Here is an 18292-nt window from a genome sequence, read left to right as displayed (position 1 = left end):
CCTTTATTTTTATAATTCTTTCTAAAGAAAACTAATCTAGCAATAAAGGTATTACTAATAGAACATTGCCTTTCCAAGCTGTGAACTAGTTCAAAACAAAGCAATTCTTTTTTAGTCTTAATTTATAAAGAAAAATAAATAAAGGTGTCACTGAGCTTTCCGATCTGACATTGGGGCAAGTGAGGCTTTGGGAGGATTGTGAACTCATGGCCATGAGCATGCTACAGCCTTTACTCAGGAAATGATGAGAGGCAAGTTTGTGATCTATGTTAATCTTTTTCTAAGGCATCACTAACATAAAGAGTAATATTCTTTAAATCCTTGCTAAATATTTTAAAAATAATTTATATAAATCAGATCCTTGTGGTTCATTACAGAAAAGAAGATCAAATCGACAAGTTAAAAGGAAAAAGTATGCAGAAGATGCAGAAGGAAGGCAGTGTGAGGAAGAGGTGAGAGGCGGCCTGAAAGTGAAGAGGACCTCGGCTCCTCCACCCGGAGAGCAGCCTCTCCAGTTATTTGTGGTGAGGCTCAGCCTAAGCCAGCAGGCTCAGGCCTTCCTTGTCCATTGCCGCCGACCAGTCCATTTCACGTGTATTCCCCTTACATACTATGAGGTAAACTTGTAGCCATTGTCAGTTTGACTGGAAACCTTGGGCAAATGTTTATCTACGGTTGGCGCCGTAGAACAATGACCGTGGACGTTCCAGAGGCAGGGTCGCAGCGGGGTTAGTGCAGCTGTGCAGATGATGTCAAGGCAGTGTTGATAAAACTCGTTTCTCATTCCTGACATTTCCCTTAGTGCTGAGTCTGAACGCATTGTTGTTTGCTGAATGACTTTTTTATTTTGAAAATATGTTCCATCATAGGTTTTTCCCTCTTTCTCATAGGAAAATCCAAGCGAAGAAGATGCTGCAATTGTAGACAAAATACTAGCTTGTAGGACTGTGAAAAAGGAGGTAAGTAATAGGGCAGCACACTTTACATGCTATATTTTGTATCCTGCTGGATTCACAGTTATTAATTTTAATTTTTAGGTATCACCTGGAGTTATGCTTGATATAGAAGAATTTTTTGTAAAGTACAAAAATTAGTAAGTATTTGAATTAAAATTATGGCTAAATATAAATTATTTAACTTGTAAGCATATTGAGTTACAATTGATATATTTTCATTTTATCTACGTTTTACTAACAATTTTTATGATTTGTAATTATAAGAACTCAATCATTAAGAAGTAAAAGGTTGTCTTTGAAAACTTATCACCAGGCAGTGGTGGCACAAGCCTTTACTCTCAGCATTGGAGGTAGATTCAGGCAGATCTCTGGGTGTGAGGGCAGCCTGGCCTACAGAGCTAGTTCCAGAATAGCCAGGGCTACACAGAGAAACCCTGCTTCTAAAAACCAAAAAATAAAAAGAAAGAAAAAAAGAAGGAAAGAAGGAAGGAAGAAAAGAAAACCTCTCATGTTAAGACTGAGCATTTGAAATTATATGAGCATGTAAGAACATTTGAAGTATGATTTTATAAATTACAGGTGCTTCCCCTTTCTGTGTTGAGCTCTTCAGCTTTAGTCACGACAGCTGACCCTTTGGTTGCTATGCCCGATGTATACACTGATGACTTCTCTTTAATTACCTTGCTTAAATCGGTGGAGTGACCAGTTGAGAGAAAATGTGTTCCTTTTGTATAGTTTCCAGTTTTTCTTCAAAGAAAATTGTGTGGGTTTTAACGCACATAGCCTTGATTGTGACAAAAATCAATATAATAAAAAATAAGTCAAGTTGTAGAAATAGCCTCTGGTCAGCTTATCAAACCACAGAGACAAACCATGACTTCTTGTCTACAATTTTTTTTTAGCATTCCGGGATCAAAATGGATGTTTTAGAAGTCTTATAAAATCTATTGAAATTGAATGAAGTGATTACCTACATGTAAAATGAAAGCTAATGTTTTTGTTTTGAATATTATAATTAAAAATACATTTGAAGAAACATAGTTCTCTATATATCATTCTAATGTATTGTTTTTATAAAACTTTTAGCTCTTATCTGCACTGTGAATGGGCCACGGAACAGCAACTTTTGAAAGATAAAAGGATCCAGCAGAAAATCAAGAGATTCAAGCTAAGACAAGCACAGAGGGCACATTTTTTGGCAGACGTAAGAAAAAAACCTTTCCTGCATTTGGTATTATTTATTGAGATCTTAAGGATGGAGCTAGGAATATTTACATAGCACACACAAGCCTCTGAGTTCTAGTCTCAGAACCACAGAGCAAAACACTACTGTTTTACATTACTAATGTTACTAGTTAACAGTGAATGTTATCAACTGGTCACTCCACTGATTTAACCAAGATAAAATGTAAAGCCTTAAAGTGAAGTCATCTTTGTATACAGCTGGCATAGCAACCGAAGGGTTAGCTGTTGTGTATAAACATAGTAACACCTGATGAGCTCAAAATGGAAAAGGGTAAGTACCTATAATTTATAAAACCATATAGTATTGTTTCTCTTCCCACATTATCTTGACAGCTCCTGAAATAAGAGTTCTAATAGGTAGGCATGGTGGTACATGTGTTTAATCTCAGGGAGCAGTGACAGATCTCTGAGTTGTGGCCAGCCTGGTCTCTGTAACAGTTCCAGGCTAGCCATGGCTCTCTAGTGAGTGACAGTCTTTTAAAAGATGATACAAAAGTGCTGATAATTCAGTGGCAATTAGTGCTTATGACTTTGGGAGCATGTGCCGTGTTGATATAGTTGAATGTGGATTTTAATAACGCAGGGCACTTTCAGTGTGTTCTTCAGCAGTGGAAGTAGCAAACACCAGGAAGCACAGGCTTTAGTCTGTGGAACATGTCCTCATTTGTCACGGACTTTCATCTAAGTATTCAGTGTCATTGAAAAGGGCTTATTCATGTGTAGGCCTCACTGAGTGGCCTCATGTCATTCTCTAGTTTGCTCCTTTCCCTTTGATATACTTACTTTTGGTCAAGTTTCGTTATGTTGCCCCAGCTACCCTGGAACTCACTCATAGCTCACTGGGTTATTAGTAGATCAGGATAGCCTCGAACTGGGCGTGGCCACTCTGCCCCTGTGAACACCACTGCCTCATAGTTTTGTGATTTTTTTTTCTCTTTTTTAAGTTTGTTTCAGTTTAAACTTTATCTTGAACAAGATAGTTATTAAAATATCACAACAAATTTTCACATTCATTTTAAGTAGATTTATTTTCGTATTTACCCTATTTACTTTAATTCTAGCATTGTCTCAACTTTTTTATTTTCACACATGTAAATTTTTTCTGACACATTTAAACATATTTATAGTACTTGTCCTCTTACATAAACATAGTACAACTATTATTTCATCAGTAGGCCTTATTTGTACTTCAGAAAATATTGTACCGATATTTTTACAGCAGAAATGTGTCCGAGTTCAAGTCTGTGTTACCTTTAGTTATTGTGCTTTCTTTAATTTTGGTTTGCTTTTCCGTCTTGGACTTTTTTTCCATATCTTTCTTTGTTGTTTGTTTGTTTGTTTTCCAAGACAGAGTTTTTCTGTGTAGCCCCGGCTGTCCTGGAACTTACTTTGTAGACTAGGTTGGCCTTGAACTCATAGCTGTGCCTGCCTCTGCCTCCTGAGCGCTGGGATCAAAGGCTTGCACCACACTCAGTTATTCTTGACTTCTAAAAAACTGCTATAGGAATGAATGATTGCTCTTCCTTCTTCGTGGATCGTATTTCATGGTCCATGGTAGCTATTTGTCCCATTTATATCTGACCAGGAGGTGACTTAACCACTGGTTAAAGTTGGCACCTGTCACATTTGTCCTACGTGTCCCTGGCTGGGTGGCGCTTGCTTTGTAGACCAGGCGGGTCACCCATGTGCCTTGACTTTGCCCTCAAGAGTTCTGGAGTCGAGTTAGCCATGGCATTCAGCTGTGTCATCCGTCTTATTAAAATGACCTAACAGTTGGTTACTCTGAGGACATGCAACACTTCACAGATGCTGGTAGTTCTTCCTGTTCCTCCAGAGTCTCTGACTTGTTCAGGCTGGAAATTCCACTGACTGTCTGTCCAACAAGTACTTGAATCATTGTGGTTTCCGCAAAGATATTTTTTCCTCACCTGACAGGTCATAAGTAAGACCTATGTAATTTTTTTTCTTTTAAGCATTGAAATTTCTTTTTTCTTTTTAATTAATCATTCCATTTGTTTACATCTCAAATGATATTCCACTTTCCGGTTACCTCTCCACAAGCCCCCCATCCCATAACCTCCCTCTCTTCCCTCCCTTTTGCCTCTATGAGGGGTCTCCCCTACCCACCCACCCTCTCCTACCCCACCACTCCAACATCCCCCTATACTGGGGCATCAAACCTCCACAGGACCAAGGGCCTCCCCTCCCATTGATGTCAGACAAGGCCATTCTCAGCTGCCTATGTATCTGGAGCCATAGCTCCCTCCCTATACACTCCTTGGTTGGTGGTCTAGTCCCTGGGAGCACTGGGTGGTCCAGCCAACTGATATTGTTCATCCTATGGACAGCTCCTTCAGTCCTTCTGCTAGCTCCCCCACCAGGGTCCCTGAGTTCAAGCTGATGGTTGGCTCTGAGCTCCACATCTGTATTGATCAGTTGCTGACTGAACCACCCAAGGAGCAGCCATACCAGCTTCCTGTCAACAAGCACCTCTTGGCAACAGTGTCATGTTTGGTGTCTACAGACAGGATGGATCCCCAGGGGGGGCGGTCCCCACACGGCCCTTCCTTCAGTCTCTGCTCCATTTTTGTCCCTGTTCTTCCTTTGGACAGGGACATTTGTGAGTTAAAAACTTGGAGATTGTTATGTGGCCCCATCCCATGACCAGGGGCCATGCCTATCTCCTGGAGGTGGTCTCTACAGGTTCTGTCTCCCCATCTCTGCTAACGTCATCCCTGTTGGGTCTTGACAGCCTTTCATTTCCCTGGTGCCTGGGATCCGACAGTGGGTATCCCCAGTTCCTCATAACCCCTGCTACATACTTTATTCGATTTTGTGAGCCTCTGTACCTCTCTCCTGTCCCCTCCAGTACCTGATACTGCTCCTCTTCTTTCCTCCCCCTCCTCTCTTCCTCTCAGGTCCCCCTCCCCCCCCACGATCATCCTGTTACCCCCTCAATGCAGGACTGAAGCTTCCACAGCCTGAAATTTCTTTTTATCCTTGAACTACATTTGACCAAGATTGTATATACTTTATGTCCACAGTTTGATTCCTAGTTATGTGTAAACATCATGAATCATCTCAAATGGATATCTCCATCATCAAAAAATAGTTACCACCTTCTCTTTTCCTTTGTTTCATTCTGAAAATACCAGTATTTAGTTATGCATTTTGTTATTAGGTAAATCCAATATCTAGAGTGGTTTGTGTTGAATTAAGAAAGCATACAGCAGGGGTTGGGGATTTAGCTCAGTGGTAGAGCGCTTGCCTAGGAAGTGCAAGGCCCTGGGTTCGGTCCCCAGCTCCGAAAAAAAGAACCAAAAAAAAAAAAAAAAAAAAAGAAGAAAGTATACAGCACACCGCAGAGAGGCAATTAGAGAGAGGCAGAGAGCCTGTGGAGGACAGGCTTTCAAGGATGTGTAGGAACTGCTCAAGCAGACAAAAGGAAGCAGCAGTCTAGTCAGCAGAGAGACACTGAGGGTAAGATTGTGAAGCCATGGCAGAATATGGAGTGCTTCCATCCCAGAAAATCCTGTGCTGTGCTCCGGAGCGTGAGACCTGGGTTAATGTTGTGTTATGCTTCAGGAGACGATGCTTTGCGAAGAGGAAGAATTCTGTTATTCCTCAAAAATGAACACAGACCTCATCCACAAATAGGAAGAATAAGTGAAGGATTTCAAGCAAGGGGAAATCTGTGGAATTCGTCTTTGAGAAAGATCACGTGTGCTGGGGACAATAAAATACGCTATTATAAGGACTCAAGGCAGTATTTTAGGTACTCCTTAGAAGGTACTGTGGCGTTCCTTCCACTCCCAGGGCAAGAGAGACCAGAACATCCGTTATTCTTGCAGAAGATCCAGGTTTGCCTCCTGGAACTCACATGATTTCACTACTATTTTTACCTCAAGTTTCTGAGATCTGATTCCCTCCTCTATAACTGCAGGCACCATATAATAAATGTTTGCAGGCAAGAGACTCAGACATACAAAGGAAATCGAGGACTCTTTAAAGGATTCACGTAAGTGACACTGAGGATGAGAAAGAAGGTCCCAATTTGAATCAGATTTTAAAGGAGAGACTATGCCCATGTGATGATGGTGTACACCGTTAATCCAGCACACAGGAGGCAGAGGCAGGGGATCTCTGAATTTGAGGCCAGCTTGGTCTTCAGAGAAAGTTCTAGGACAACCAGGGGGGTACACAGGGAAACCCTGTCTTCAAAAATAAGTAAGTAAGTAAGTAAATAAATAAATAAATGAATGAATAAATGAATAAAAAGCAAAAGGAGCGACTGAGGGAAATGCACGCAGTCCAGTGGTAGAGTAGACTGAGGGAAATGCACGCAGTCCAGTGGTAGAGTAGACTGAGGGAAATGCACACAGTCCAGTGGTAGAGCATATGTACTGCATGTCAGAGGCCCTGAGTTTGATCTCTGGCACCACATACACATACACAGAATTTGTACAAAACCCAACACTTTGGCACCTAGCAGTAGTACCAGTTATTTTAAGACTGTGAGTTTGAACTCAGTTTGGGCAATACAGTAAAAATCAGTTCTGTATATTACACATATACATGTGTGTACACAAGTGGATGCAGTCTCACACACAATGTGCAAATTGCTCGTTTATTGATTGATTCATTTTTTAATATTTGTTTATTTTATGATCATTGGTGTCTTGCCTGTATGTATGTCTGTGTGAAGGTGTTAGATCTCCTGGAACTGGAGTCACAGACAGTTGTGAGCAGCCCTGTGGTTGCTGGGAATTGAACCTATTCCTCTGGACGATCAGGTAGTGCCCTTAACCACTGAACCATTTCTCCAGTCCCCTATTTTGGTTTTTTGAGACAGGGTTTCTCTATGTAGTCCTGGCTGTCCTGAACTCTCTAACTGGACCAAGCTGACCTTGAACTCAGAGAGCCATCTACCTTTACCCACCCCAAACGGATAGGATAAAAGGCATGCACCACTTTGCCTGGTCCCAAATTGCTGATTTGTTAGCCATCACAGGGTGAAGGAAGGAGAAATGTCAGATCACTTCTGTTTTGTGACCAATCAGGAATACACTACTTTAAGCCCTATCAGCTTACATTACCTACAACATGGTGGTTCGTAATATCCTTTACGACTTACGGAAATTACATTGGAAGACTTTCGTGTATTATAAATGTAGTTGCAGTTAAACAGATGTATTTGCTTTTATTTATGTCTTTCCATTTTTTTTGTCAGATACAATACCATGAAATTTGCTTTTTAATTTTAGATGGAAGAAGAACCCTTTAATCCAGACTACGTTGAAGTAGACAGAATATTGGAAGTTTCTTTTTGTGAAGATAAGGATACTGGTGAGGTAATTACTTAGTAAAAATAGTCTCTAAGGGGATGGAGTTCAATTCCCAGCACCCACTTGGCTCCCACTGTCTGTAACTCCAGGCTCAGGGGATCTAACACCTTCTTCTGGCTGCTAACGGCACCAGGCACACACATGGTACACAGACATTCCTGCAGACAAAAATGTACATTAAAATAAATAAAAATTGGGGTTGGGGATTTAGCTCAGTGGTAGAGCGCTTGCCTAGCAAGCACAAGGCCCTGGGTTCAGTCCCCAGCTCCAAAAAAAAAGAAAAAAGAAAAAAAAATGAAAGAAAGAAAAAAAATAAATAAAAATTGGGGAGAGATGGTCCAAGGCTTGGAGGTAAGGCTGGTAGGTAAGAGCACTGGCTGCTGTTGCAGTGGACCCTGGTTCAGTTCCCAGAGCCCACATGGCCGCCCACTAACACCTGTAGCTCAAGTTATAGGAAGTAAATATAATTTTTTTTCTAACAAATACCTTAAAATTTCTAAACATTCAAACCTAGTACACTTGTTTAAAAAAATCTAAAATCTAAGTCTCAAGCCTTATTTTGGAAGACTGGGGTCAGTGCGTGGCACACGCGTGATGCCTCAGTACTGCTGACTCCAGTGTCCGAGCCTCCGACAGCTAGAGGCCTGGCATGCACACAGTACACATACCTATATGCAGGCACCCAAACTACAGAAAATCTTCTGAAAAAGTGGGTTATTTGTTTTATTTTTTCAAGTGATTTCATAAACATTTTCTAATTAAAGTATTTACTTCTTTCCAGTGGCAAAATTAAAACCAATTTCTTTTTCAGTCTGTTGTTTACTACTTGGTAAAGTGGTGTTCGCTGCCTTATGAAGATAGCACCTGGGAATTAAAAGAAGATGTAGATCTTGCAAAAATTGAAGAGTTTGAACAACTGCAAGCTTCAAGGCCTGACACAAGACAATTGGTGAGAGCCCTTCACAGACAACTCTCAAGATCTTAGTACTTTGTACTTAGCTGATTTAAGGTTATCTTCAGTCTTGGTGTTTGTGGCATATTTGAGTTCACAACCAAGGCTTTTTACATCTAAGCGTACATACTTACATTTCTTAGAACCACAGCCCTAACTTCTAAGTTAATATAGTCCTTGGCGTACAACTGATACAGTATTCGTCTAATTGCTACACAACATCCCATGTAACTAATCTAGCCTTTCTCTATTGAAACACAGTCCTGTTTTTTTCTACTATGTATAATGCTTTCACTAAGTATTAAGCCCCTGCATAGTTCTAGAGAGAATTTATCTGAGTAAATGTACACTTGAGATTTCATTAAGTATGTCTTTACAAATTCCGTTCTCACCAAGATATTCCCTTAACAGTTCACCTTGGCTGGCTGTGGTGCCACCTTTAGTCTCAGCATTTGGGAGGCAGAGGCAAGTAGATCTCTGGATTCAGGGACAGCCTGGTCTACAGAGTGACTTCCCGAAGAGCCAGCCACACTGCCTTCAAAAACAAAACAAAATGAAAGAAACCTCCCAGTTCTCCCTCTCTCTGAGTTTGTCTCCTGTTATTTCTTTCAGATCATTCCTTTAAATTTTACTCTCAATTCCTTCTCTAACATTCTTAATTCTCCATTAAATGTAAAATTCAAATCAAGCCTATTTTTCTCTAAGCCAGTTATTTCTTGTACAAGCGTACAATTCATCTGTTTCCATACTAGTTTTACTTCCTCCTAAGAACTTAAAATGTTTTATCGTGTGGATTAATTGGGTTAGCTGTGCTATTTCTGTAAATAAATTGTGAGGCTACAGCTCGCACACTGTTTACATTGCCTTTATTGTGAAAGTGTAGTCCTACTCAGAAGCCCTACACATCATTCTCCTGCAGTCAGCATTCCTCCTCACTCTGCACATGCGTGGGAGCTGAGAGGCACCACGTGCACAGCTTGGCAGTGCAGCCTTGTGGGGGCCCTTGCCTGACTTTCCTAGGCCTTGGAAGCAGTCACAGAATGGTCTACAGGCCAGCTGGTCAGCACTCTGTAGTACCCATCTGGGGAACATTTTCCTTCTCCTTGCTTGATGATAGTTACTTGAGCCTACAATACAGTGTTGATAATAGTTTTTGTTACAAAAGAATATTTGCTTTTTTTTTCAGTGCCTTTTTCTATACCTCTTACATTTCTCATTATTTCCTTTTGTTTTCTTAATCTGTTGTATTTAAAACTTTAAGCCTGCATGGCTCTTCCTTGCAAAAACTCTGCCTATAATGTGTCCTCTGCTAAGAAAATTTCTATCCTGTTCGTGAAGAATATCGGAGTGTGGTTCCTATTCAGTCCTAGCACCTGATTTTAGCATCAGGGCTTCACAGAATTAGTTGCACCGTGAGCCTGACAACAGTGGAGGAGTTTAAGCAGAGTTAACTTGATTTTTAAATATTAGGTAAAATTTCATCGTGTACTGTATGCTTTGGCTTCTAGGTTCTTTTAGAAGCAAGGTTGCTTGCCATGAGTAAGTTGTATGGAAGATAAGCATCTGAAATGCATCTTTATTTTATTTTTGTTCACAAAGGATCGTCCTCCCTCTAATATTTGGAAGAAAATAGATCAATCCAGGGAATATAAAAATGGTAATCAACTCAGGGAATATCAACTAGAAGGACTCAACTGGCTCTTGTTCAATTGGTATAATAGGTATGTAGTATGGTGTAAGAAAGGATTTTACTATAATTACTTTTTATAGATGCCAAAATACGTTAATAAAACTTGGTACTTACACTGCTCTGCTGTTAATGCCAGGAAGTCTTTATTATTTAAAACGATGATACCTCAGGAAAACAATGGATGCCAGTTTTACCTTTGCTTCCTATCAGCACCTATCACTCCCATGCTTGTTATTCATAGTTAATCTGAAATGCCTTTCTTATAGCCTCAACATACCCACTGTGTTTTAGGTTTTCAACAGGCAATTTATGTCAAGAATTGTATCTGTCGAGCTGTATGCTAACACCGGCAGAAATTAGAGAGAGTGTTGATATTTAATGTAAATTTCAAATGACATAGACTGTAATCAGATAATTAACTGAACTTAATATTATGGACTATAGCAATAATTTCCCTTGGCTACTGTTCATTTTCTAAGTTGTTCAAAGTGCTTTTATACAATATATCTTAAGTAATTTATTGAGGTAAAAAGATAATTTCACAGGAGTTTAAAGGTGGTATCATGAATGAGAATAAAGTATAAGTATAGTAGTTTGTACAAATTTCAAATGAAATGCTATATTAGACGTGATAGCAAAAATTTAGTGATACTTTTTTGAAAATCCATCTTTTTGCTGTTTTGATTCTCATATCATTCTTCTGAGTTGTTATACTTAGTTCTACTGAGTTATGAAGCTTAATTAAGAGGTGAGAATAGCCTGCTAGCCATGCTGTGTTCTCTGACTTATGCTTAATAAATATTAAACTTGATTTCCTTCCTGGAGTCATCCAGGTAAAAGAACAATACATTTTAGAAATTGTCTTCTCTCGTTAGTACCCTTTGTACTTTTTGTATTACCTGGTTTACATTTCCTCCGTTTTCCTCTCACCCCTTACATAACTCTGTCCAGGTCTCTCTGTATGACTGCTTCATAAAGAAACCAGAGACAGTAGGCTTCACATTCTCAGATGCTTGCCGACCTTCATGCCCGGTCCTCCTACACTTCTCCAGATTCATAGCACTAAGCTCATGTCACAACCACGATCAAATCATGCTGCCTCAACTCTGCAGACTGCCTTGTCTCCTCATATCTTCAGGCCATGCTGAAGACTTGTTTGTCTAAATCTATGAACAATTTTGGTAGTTATGTATAAAAGTGAAATAGAAAAGTGTAAGTCTTTTGACTCTGCTTTTCTTTCCAACTTCCTCAAGCCCCTTTTTAACATCTCTGCAAAACTTGAACTCCCCATTCACTTTTCAATCTGTTACAGTCTAGATTTGTGTTGTATGTTCACTCTCTAGCCTCTCTTGGTATAGAACTCACTGTGTAGACCAGGCTAACCTCAAACACATGGCAGTCCCTTTGAGTTAGTCTCATCAGAATTACAGGCATGCATCTCTCTACTCAGCTTTGGACTTTCTTTCTGTTGCTTTTCTGAATTTCTTATTCCCAGTTAATGGAATATTCTCAGCCCTGAAGAAATATCCTCAGCATTCAGCTCTGCTTCCCTGCACTGAGTGTCCACATTGCTATTCTTCCCCTCAAACTTTCTTCCCATTCTCACTCCCAACGCCGTCTGCAGTGCCATTCTCTCCACATCCTAGCGTCTCCGGGATTATGACTCTCACCTGTTTGCTGCTGATTGCTTCTCTTGTATATTTTAGCTGTTTCTTTTTCCCTCTTGCCCTAGGTTTTTTTCTTTAATTCATTTATTAGATTCCATATTTTTTCTCCCTTAGCCATCTCATCACCCTGCTCCCGTCTCTCTCCATTTAAACTAGCCATAACTTTTTATGGCTCCATAACTTTATTCTTAAGGCCTTGAATTATGGTTCCATATTTATTTTTGTCTTTAGCTGACTGAGTATGTGATTCGAAAGTTTCTTTAGGTACATAATAGATTTAAAACTAACCTTACTTTCTATTTGCAGCGTATCAAACTTGTCCTTTCCCATATTTCCCATTTGGTTAATAAACAATTCATTACTCAGCCAAACTAAAGTCTGTCTCTTACCCCATGCTGGAGTTAGTGATCAGGGCCAGTCATCGTAACTCTGCCATGCTCTGCTCTCTAACAACTTTAGTGCCTGTGCCTGACCTTTCTTCCCTGTGTTACTATACTACCTTTCCAGTTAGTGCCCAAACCTCTAGTCCTGCACTCTTTGTTTTCCACCTATGGTAGCCCTGCAGTAAGTGCTAAGCTAACTTTACTGTATTTTTATAAGCTTTCTAGTGCCTGACTTTGTGTAACAGAATGGTGTCTAATCTGACTTACCGCACTGACCTCTCTTCCCTTCTCCTTTCCTTTGGTACCTTGTGGTCCCCTAGCTTGTATGTATTATTTCCGATCCCTTTCCTTGCCCCTTGAAAAAAAAACTTAGCATTTTCAGTTGATGAAACAACTGACAGAAGCCGTCTCCTCTGTCCTAGCCAGTTTATTAGCTATGCTGCATTCCCCTGGTTTTTCATAAGAACATTTCCTCTGTCCATTCCTCACCGCCACATAGCAAGTCATCTGCGGGATTTATTTTAAAACGTGATTCCTTACGTCTTACTGCATACACACTGGGTCAGAATGTATCAAGCAAAGACCTATTATCTGGTAATTTGGTTTTCTGTTTGTTTGTTCTTCAAGTTCTATAGGCTCTTCTACAAAACCACAGGTGAATGCCAGAAACTCCTTCTTCTAGAGTGGCACATGGCAGGACATTTGTTTGTGTGTCTGCTTCTCTAATAGACACATGCCCCTGGAAGGCAGAGAGCACGCTCTGTTTCTTTTGTATCCTATCTTCACATACTATCCTGAGATAATAGAAGGTATTTAATAAATGCTTCCTTAATACTCAACATTCCTTATTCTTGCCTTTTCACTCTTAAAATCAAACACTTACTGGGCAGTATCTTCATTGGAAGCTATAAAAATCTTTAGTGTCCCTTTACAGAATTACAGTAAAATTACAATTCGAGCTGACTCTGCATTTCAGCAACTTAATTTTTTTCTTAATGCAAGTATTTTCATTGGATCTTTGCTGATTTATGTATATTTATCTTTTAAGGCAATAGTTTTCTGAGAAGCCCAATGTTGGTATGCATAGATAACATGTTTATTATTTCAGACGAAACTGCATTTTAGCAGATGAAATGGGTCTTGGAAAAACCATTCAGTCAATTACCTTCCTCTACGAAGTCCTCCTGACTGGTATACGAGGGCCTTTCCTGATTATCGCACCGCTTTCCACCATTGCAAACTGGGAAAGAGAATTCCGAACATGGACCGATATTAATGTTGTCGTTTATCATGGGAGCCTGATTAGCAGACAGATGATACAGCAATACGAGATGTACTTCAGGGATTCTCAGGTGTGCTATTATTGATTTCGTTTCTTTCTTAAAAAGACTGTGGCTGGGTGCAGTTGTGTTACATGTCAACAATATGCAGTTTTGATACAGAGTTTAATCACACTTGAACCTCATTTGTGTTTGTTGTGAGAAGATTTAGTAGCTGAAAAGCAACAACTAGAGCCAGCTTAATATTTCTCATTTACTGTAGCACAGAATATTGACTTATAAGATGCATAAGTTGAGTACAGTCTATGGTTTCCTATCTAAAATAATTTCTTTATTTTTTAACTCTTCTTAAATATCCATTATTTCTTGCTGTAACTGTCTGATCACCATCTTATTCCTGCACCACCCTCTCTCAACACAGACTCATCAGTGACGAGGGTGACAGTAAATGCACACTAAAGTGAGTCTAAGGCTCTTGTTCATGCTCAGCGTATTTTGACTTTAGAGTTCTTTGTTTTTTACTTCGATTTGTGGGCTGGCAGGGTAGATACACAGTAAAGCGTCTACATAGAATGACTGCCTCATGGTTCCATGATTTGTGGGCTGGCAGGGTAGATACACAGTAAAGCATCTACATAGAATGACTGCCTCATGGTTCCATGATTTGTGGGCTGGCGGGGTAGATACACAGTAAAGCGTCTACATAGAATGGCTGCCTCATGGTTCCATGAGAGACAGACACAGAGAGAACAAACTGGAAAACATAAGATTCCAACTTGTGGTTTTGAATGTTAATATGATTTTTCTGATTAAAAAAATCTTGATTCAGAAATAAAAGCAAAACCAGTAAACACAAGCCAGACAGCATTTTACTGTTAAATTGCAACAGGTTTACTGGCTGGCTGGCCACCTCAGTAGCCTTTGATAATCCTTTCTAATATCCTTTCTTTCATTTATTGCTTTGTCCTACAATGACAGTAGAGATCAAAGCAAGACAACGGGCATGGCCTCGGGCCCCTGCTTCTACTTGTAGCTGGTTTTCTGTTATATCTCCTGCTCAGAATGACTGTGTAGCCATGTTTGTTTGCATAACATCACTTTCCCTTTTGTCCCCAACATTGAAAATATTTCCTGTGTATGAAATTGAGCACATGCACAACCATTTAGTTCTCTGCCATAGAGAAAACCACCACTTCTGCACTTTACAATCACTGTGGCATCGTGGATGGATTCTAGAGCGATTCCCTCACATAGTGTATTGCTCCTTATCAAACATTTGCAGAATTTTGAAGACCCATGGTATCATAAAAAGAATTATATAACTTTTTTAAAAGTTAGAAGTCTTGCAGTGTAGCCCAGACTGTCCTTAAACTCGTGGTAATCTTCTTACTTTAACTTCCAAGTCCTGGGATTACAGCCATGTGCTCCTATGCCAAGCATCTGAGTTCACTTTTTATAGAAAACTCAACTAAAATTATGAGATCTTAAGAGGTTTTTTGTCTAAGTTGTAACTTTAATGTAAATATTATAGTTCTGTATAAATAGTAGTTCAAAGCCAAGAGATTCTTGATATGTAATAAACTGAATGTTACATATCAAATATTATATTTTATGAGTAATGTTAAACTTTCGAACATATTAGACAGATACTTTTAGACACAACTTTTAATATTGAGTCTTACAATATATTTTAATCAGTTGGATATTTCCTTCTGTGTTTACAAAACCTTGCTAATTTTTTTACTCAGGAAAGAGTATCATAAAGAGATAATATCTATAATCAAATACTTAAAAACAATTTACATATATTCTTTTACTTATTATAATTGTAACCCTGTAAAATAGATTCTATTGAATTAACTTTGTTCTTGAGTGAAATGGGTCATAAGGAAATGTATGTGGATTACAGCAAAACTATTATTAATCATTCCCAAGAGTCCTGATTATAATGGAAACCCTGTCTGCAAAGCCTTGAAATGCTGTGGGTTTGGACTTTGTCCCCATGGAAGTCATATTCTACTAGAGCCACTGTCTAGCTCAGGGCAGCTTAAAGACAATATGAGGTCATCTCTAAGCGCTGCAGAGATATAGTGCCTCTCAACCTGCCTGTCCTCTGATTCCTGAGAGTTTGTGTCTCCCTTGCACGTAGGGTTATTAGCTTCTTAAACTCATGCTACTTTGTGTAGCACCCCTTCCTCTGAATTCCCCATAGCTGCCAGGCTCATCATCCTCTTTCATTCATAAGCATAACTTTCTATTACTTACACGCTGACAGAAACTCCCCAAAGCCATATCAACTCTAAGTGCTTGAGTCCTGTAAAATGCATGGTAGCATTTCCAGTTGCCTCAGTCTCCACAGTTACCACAGCAGTCACCAGCTTCCTAATGTTAGTGCCCAGCAGCTCCCAACCTTCCAGTGTGGCACCCCTTAATACAGCTCCTTTGGAAGACCGTAGTCATGTCACCAGGTCATTGCTTTCTTACTGGTGGTGTCCTACAGTAGGAACATAAGCATCTAGGTTTGACTTGGATCATACTTTAGTTTATTTCTCTTTATATCTCCAGCAGCTAGAACAAGACCGGTAGATAGATAATCAATAACTAGTCTCTGAATAAATTATTTACACAGCTATTATGATATTCATTGCTTGTTTGCTTTTGTAATGTGAATTCATAGATATAAATATTAAAACCTCCTTGGCCATATTTTATAATGATGTTTAAAATTGACTTATTCTCCTGTCACCCCTTTTACCCTTAAAACAGTCTTACTATGCAGCTCTGTATGGTCTGGAACTCATTATGCAGACTAGGATGGCTTCTAACCCACAGAGGTCTGCCCACTGCTATCTTCTTGGTGCTGGGGTTAAGGATGTCTGCCATCATACCCAACCTCAGTTCTTTTCTTAAGACATTTTACTAGGAGACACTTCCTCATGTTTAAATCATACACTTGTGTAGTCATGCTCTGTGTGTCTGTGTGTGTGTGTGAGAGAGGGGGGGGGTAGAGAGAGACTGACTGACTTTGGGTTTCATCCTCAGAAACTCCATTCACCTTCGAAGACAAGGTTTCTCTTTGTCCTGCAGCTCAATTAGACTAGACTGTTTCTCGTCTTCTGTTCCCGGCCTCCTCCTGACTCCAGCTGATGGTGAAGCCACCCTGAGCTGGCTTTTTATGTAGGTGTTAGGGGTTGACCTGCGGTTCTTTCAGAAAAAGCTCTTTACCCGAGCTCTCTTCCCAGCCTCAAAGGGATGGCTTTCTGGCAGTGTCATTGAATAGGTATATGGTATGTTTCTAATAATGACACTGTTTAAGTGTGTATATGTAAAAATATCAATGGAAAATGGTTTATAACACATTCTACTTTTATGCCGTAATACAAAGTGAAATTAAGACAGTCTCCCTGTGTATTGGGTTTGGGGATTTCTAGGGGCGCATCATTCGAGGAGCATATCGATTCCAAGCCATAATCACTACCTTTGAAATGATTCTTGGGGGCTGTGGAGAACTTAATGCAATTGAATGGCGATGCGTGATTATTGATGAAGCACACAGGTTAAAAAATAAAAATTGTAAACTCCTGGAAGGTTTGAAGCTCATGAATCTGGTAAGTAACTTAAAGTCTCATTTTGACTTAGTTTCCTTACTAGGTAGTAAAGGACATGGAGATTCAAAACTAATGCCAAAACATTGTTTTAGGGTTGGGGATTTAGCTCAGTGGTAGAGCGTTTGCCTAGCAAGCGCAAGGCCCTGGGTTCGGTCCCCAGCTCCGGAAAAAAAAAAAAAAAGAAAAAAAAACATTGTTTTAAATTTTTATAGAACTGGTATTTTTAATCCTGTCTTGCTAATTGAGATATTGTGTTTATTTGGCCTTAATTAGCATTTGTTATAAAACTGTACCACTTTCTAAGATTAGATTTAATTATTTATAAAATTGAAAGAAGAGGGCCTGGAGAGATGGCTCAGCGGTTATGAGCACGTGCTGCTCTTGCAGGGGACCTGTTCAGTTCACAGCACCCACCTAGGCTCACAGCCATCACCAACTCTGGCTCCAGGGCATCCTACGACCTATCCTAGCCTATGCAGTACTAGACTTGCATTCGGTACACATACATTCAAGCAAACACCCACACTCATAAAATAAAAATCAGAAGTGAAACATGTAGCTATGAACCATTGAAAAGAAAATAAGGCCACAAAATATGAAACCTTAAATTCCTTTATAAAAAGCCATTTCTCCTGCTATATCAAGGAAAGTCTCTTTGTAACAGATGAAGACCATTTCAGAAAATCACAACCTATCAAAATGCAGAGTTGTGGAGTCCCAACAGACATACATCTCCAATAGAACTCCTGAATCCGAGGCTCAGAGATCAATGTGGACCAGGGACTGCAACAATTTACGAGCCAGAGGAACAGGGCATTTGCGTGTCTCCTAGGAATACCAGGAGCTACACCCACACAACCAACATGACTGCCCACACGTGAGCTGAACAAGAACCACAGTAGGCATGTTAAAGCAGATGGGGAAGGACCCCAGGCCTCAAGCACCTGAAGAATGGTGAGGGTGGGAGAAATGGTCTTCCACAGGGAAGAGCACAGCAATCAGTTCTCTTGTACCAAGTGGTCAACCCAGACAACACGCATACAAGGAGCATTGTATAGAATGAGTAAGTCGTGTAAGGAAAAGGTTGGCCACGAATTTGAAGAAGGGCATGGAGGGGCATGGGAGGAAAAGGAATGGGGAAATGGTGTAATTATTACTTTATCTCA

The 18292-nt window shown here is 39.8% G+C and overlaps 1 protein-coding gene across 15 annotated transcripts in view; it reads left to right on the top strand.

The window, feature by feature from the left end:
• The window catches only part of Chd9 (chromodomain helicase DNA binding protein 9), a 223711-nt gene that overhangs the window by 142377 nt on the left and 63042 nt on the right, over window positions 1-18292 (top strand). For all 15 annotated transcript variants that reach the window (XM_087596599.1, XM_087596608.1, XM_087596600.1 and 12 more), the window contains 9 exons: window positions 378-524; window positions 891-959; window positions 1038-1093; window positions 2043-2160; window positions 7466-7552; window positions 8358-8495; window positions 10098-10219; window positions 13347-13590; window positions 16950-17126. In XM_087596599.1, the coding sequence (XP_087452725.1) occupies window positions 378-524; window positions 891-959; window positions 1038-1093; window positions 2043-2160; window positions 7466-7552; window positions 8358-8495; window positions 10098-10219; window positions 13347-13590; window positions 16950-17126 (1158 nt within the window). The remainder of the gene's footprint in view (window positions 1-377; window positions 525-890; window positions 960-1037; window positions 1094-2042; window positions 2161-7465; window positions 7553-8357; window positions 8496-10097; window positions 10220-13346; window positions 13591-16949; window positions 17127-18292) is intronic.

Source organism: Rattus norvegicus, chromosome 19 (genome assembly GCF_021556685.1).
Source record: "Rattus norvegicus strain SHRSP/BbbUtx chromosome 19, alternate assembly SHRSP_T2T, whole genome shotgun sequence".
In the NCBI taxonomy this organism is placed as follows: Eukaryota; Metazoa; Chordata; class Mammalia; order Rodentia; family Muridae; genus Rattus; species Rattus norvegicus.
This window is presented reverse-complemented; position numbering and strand designations above follow the sequence as displayed.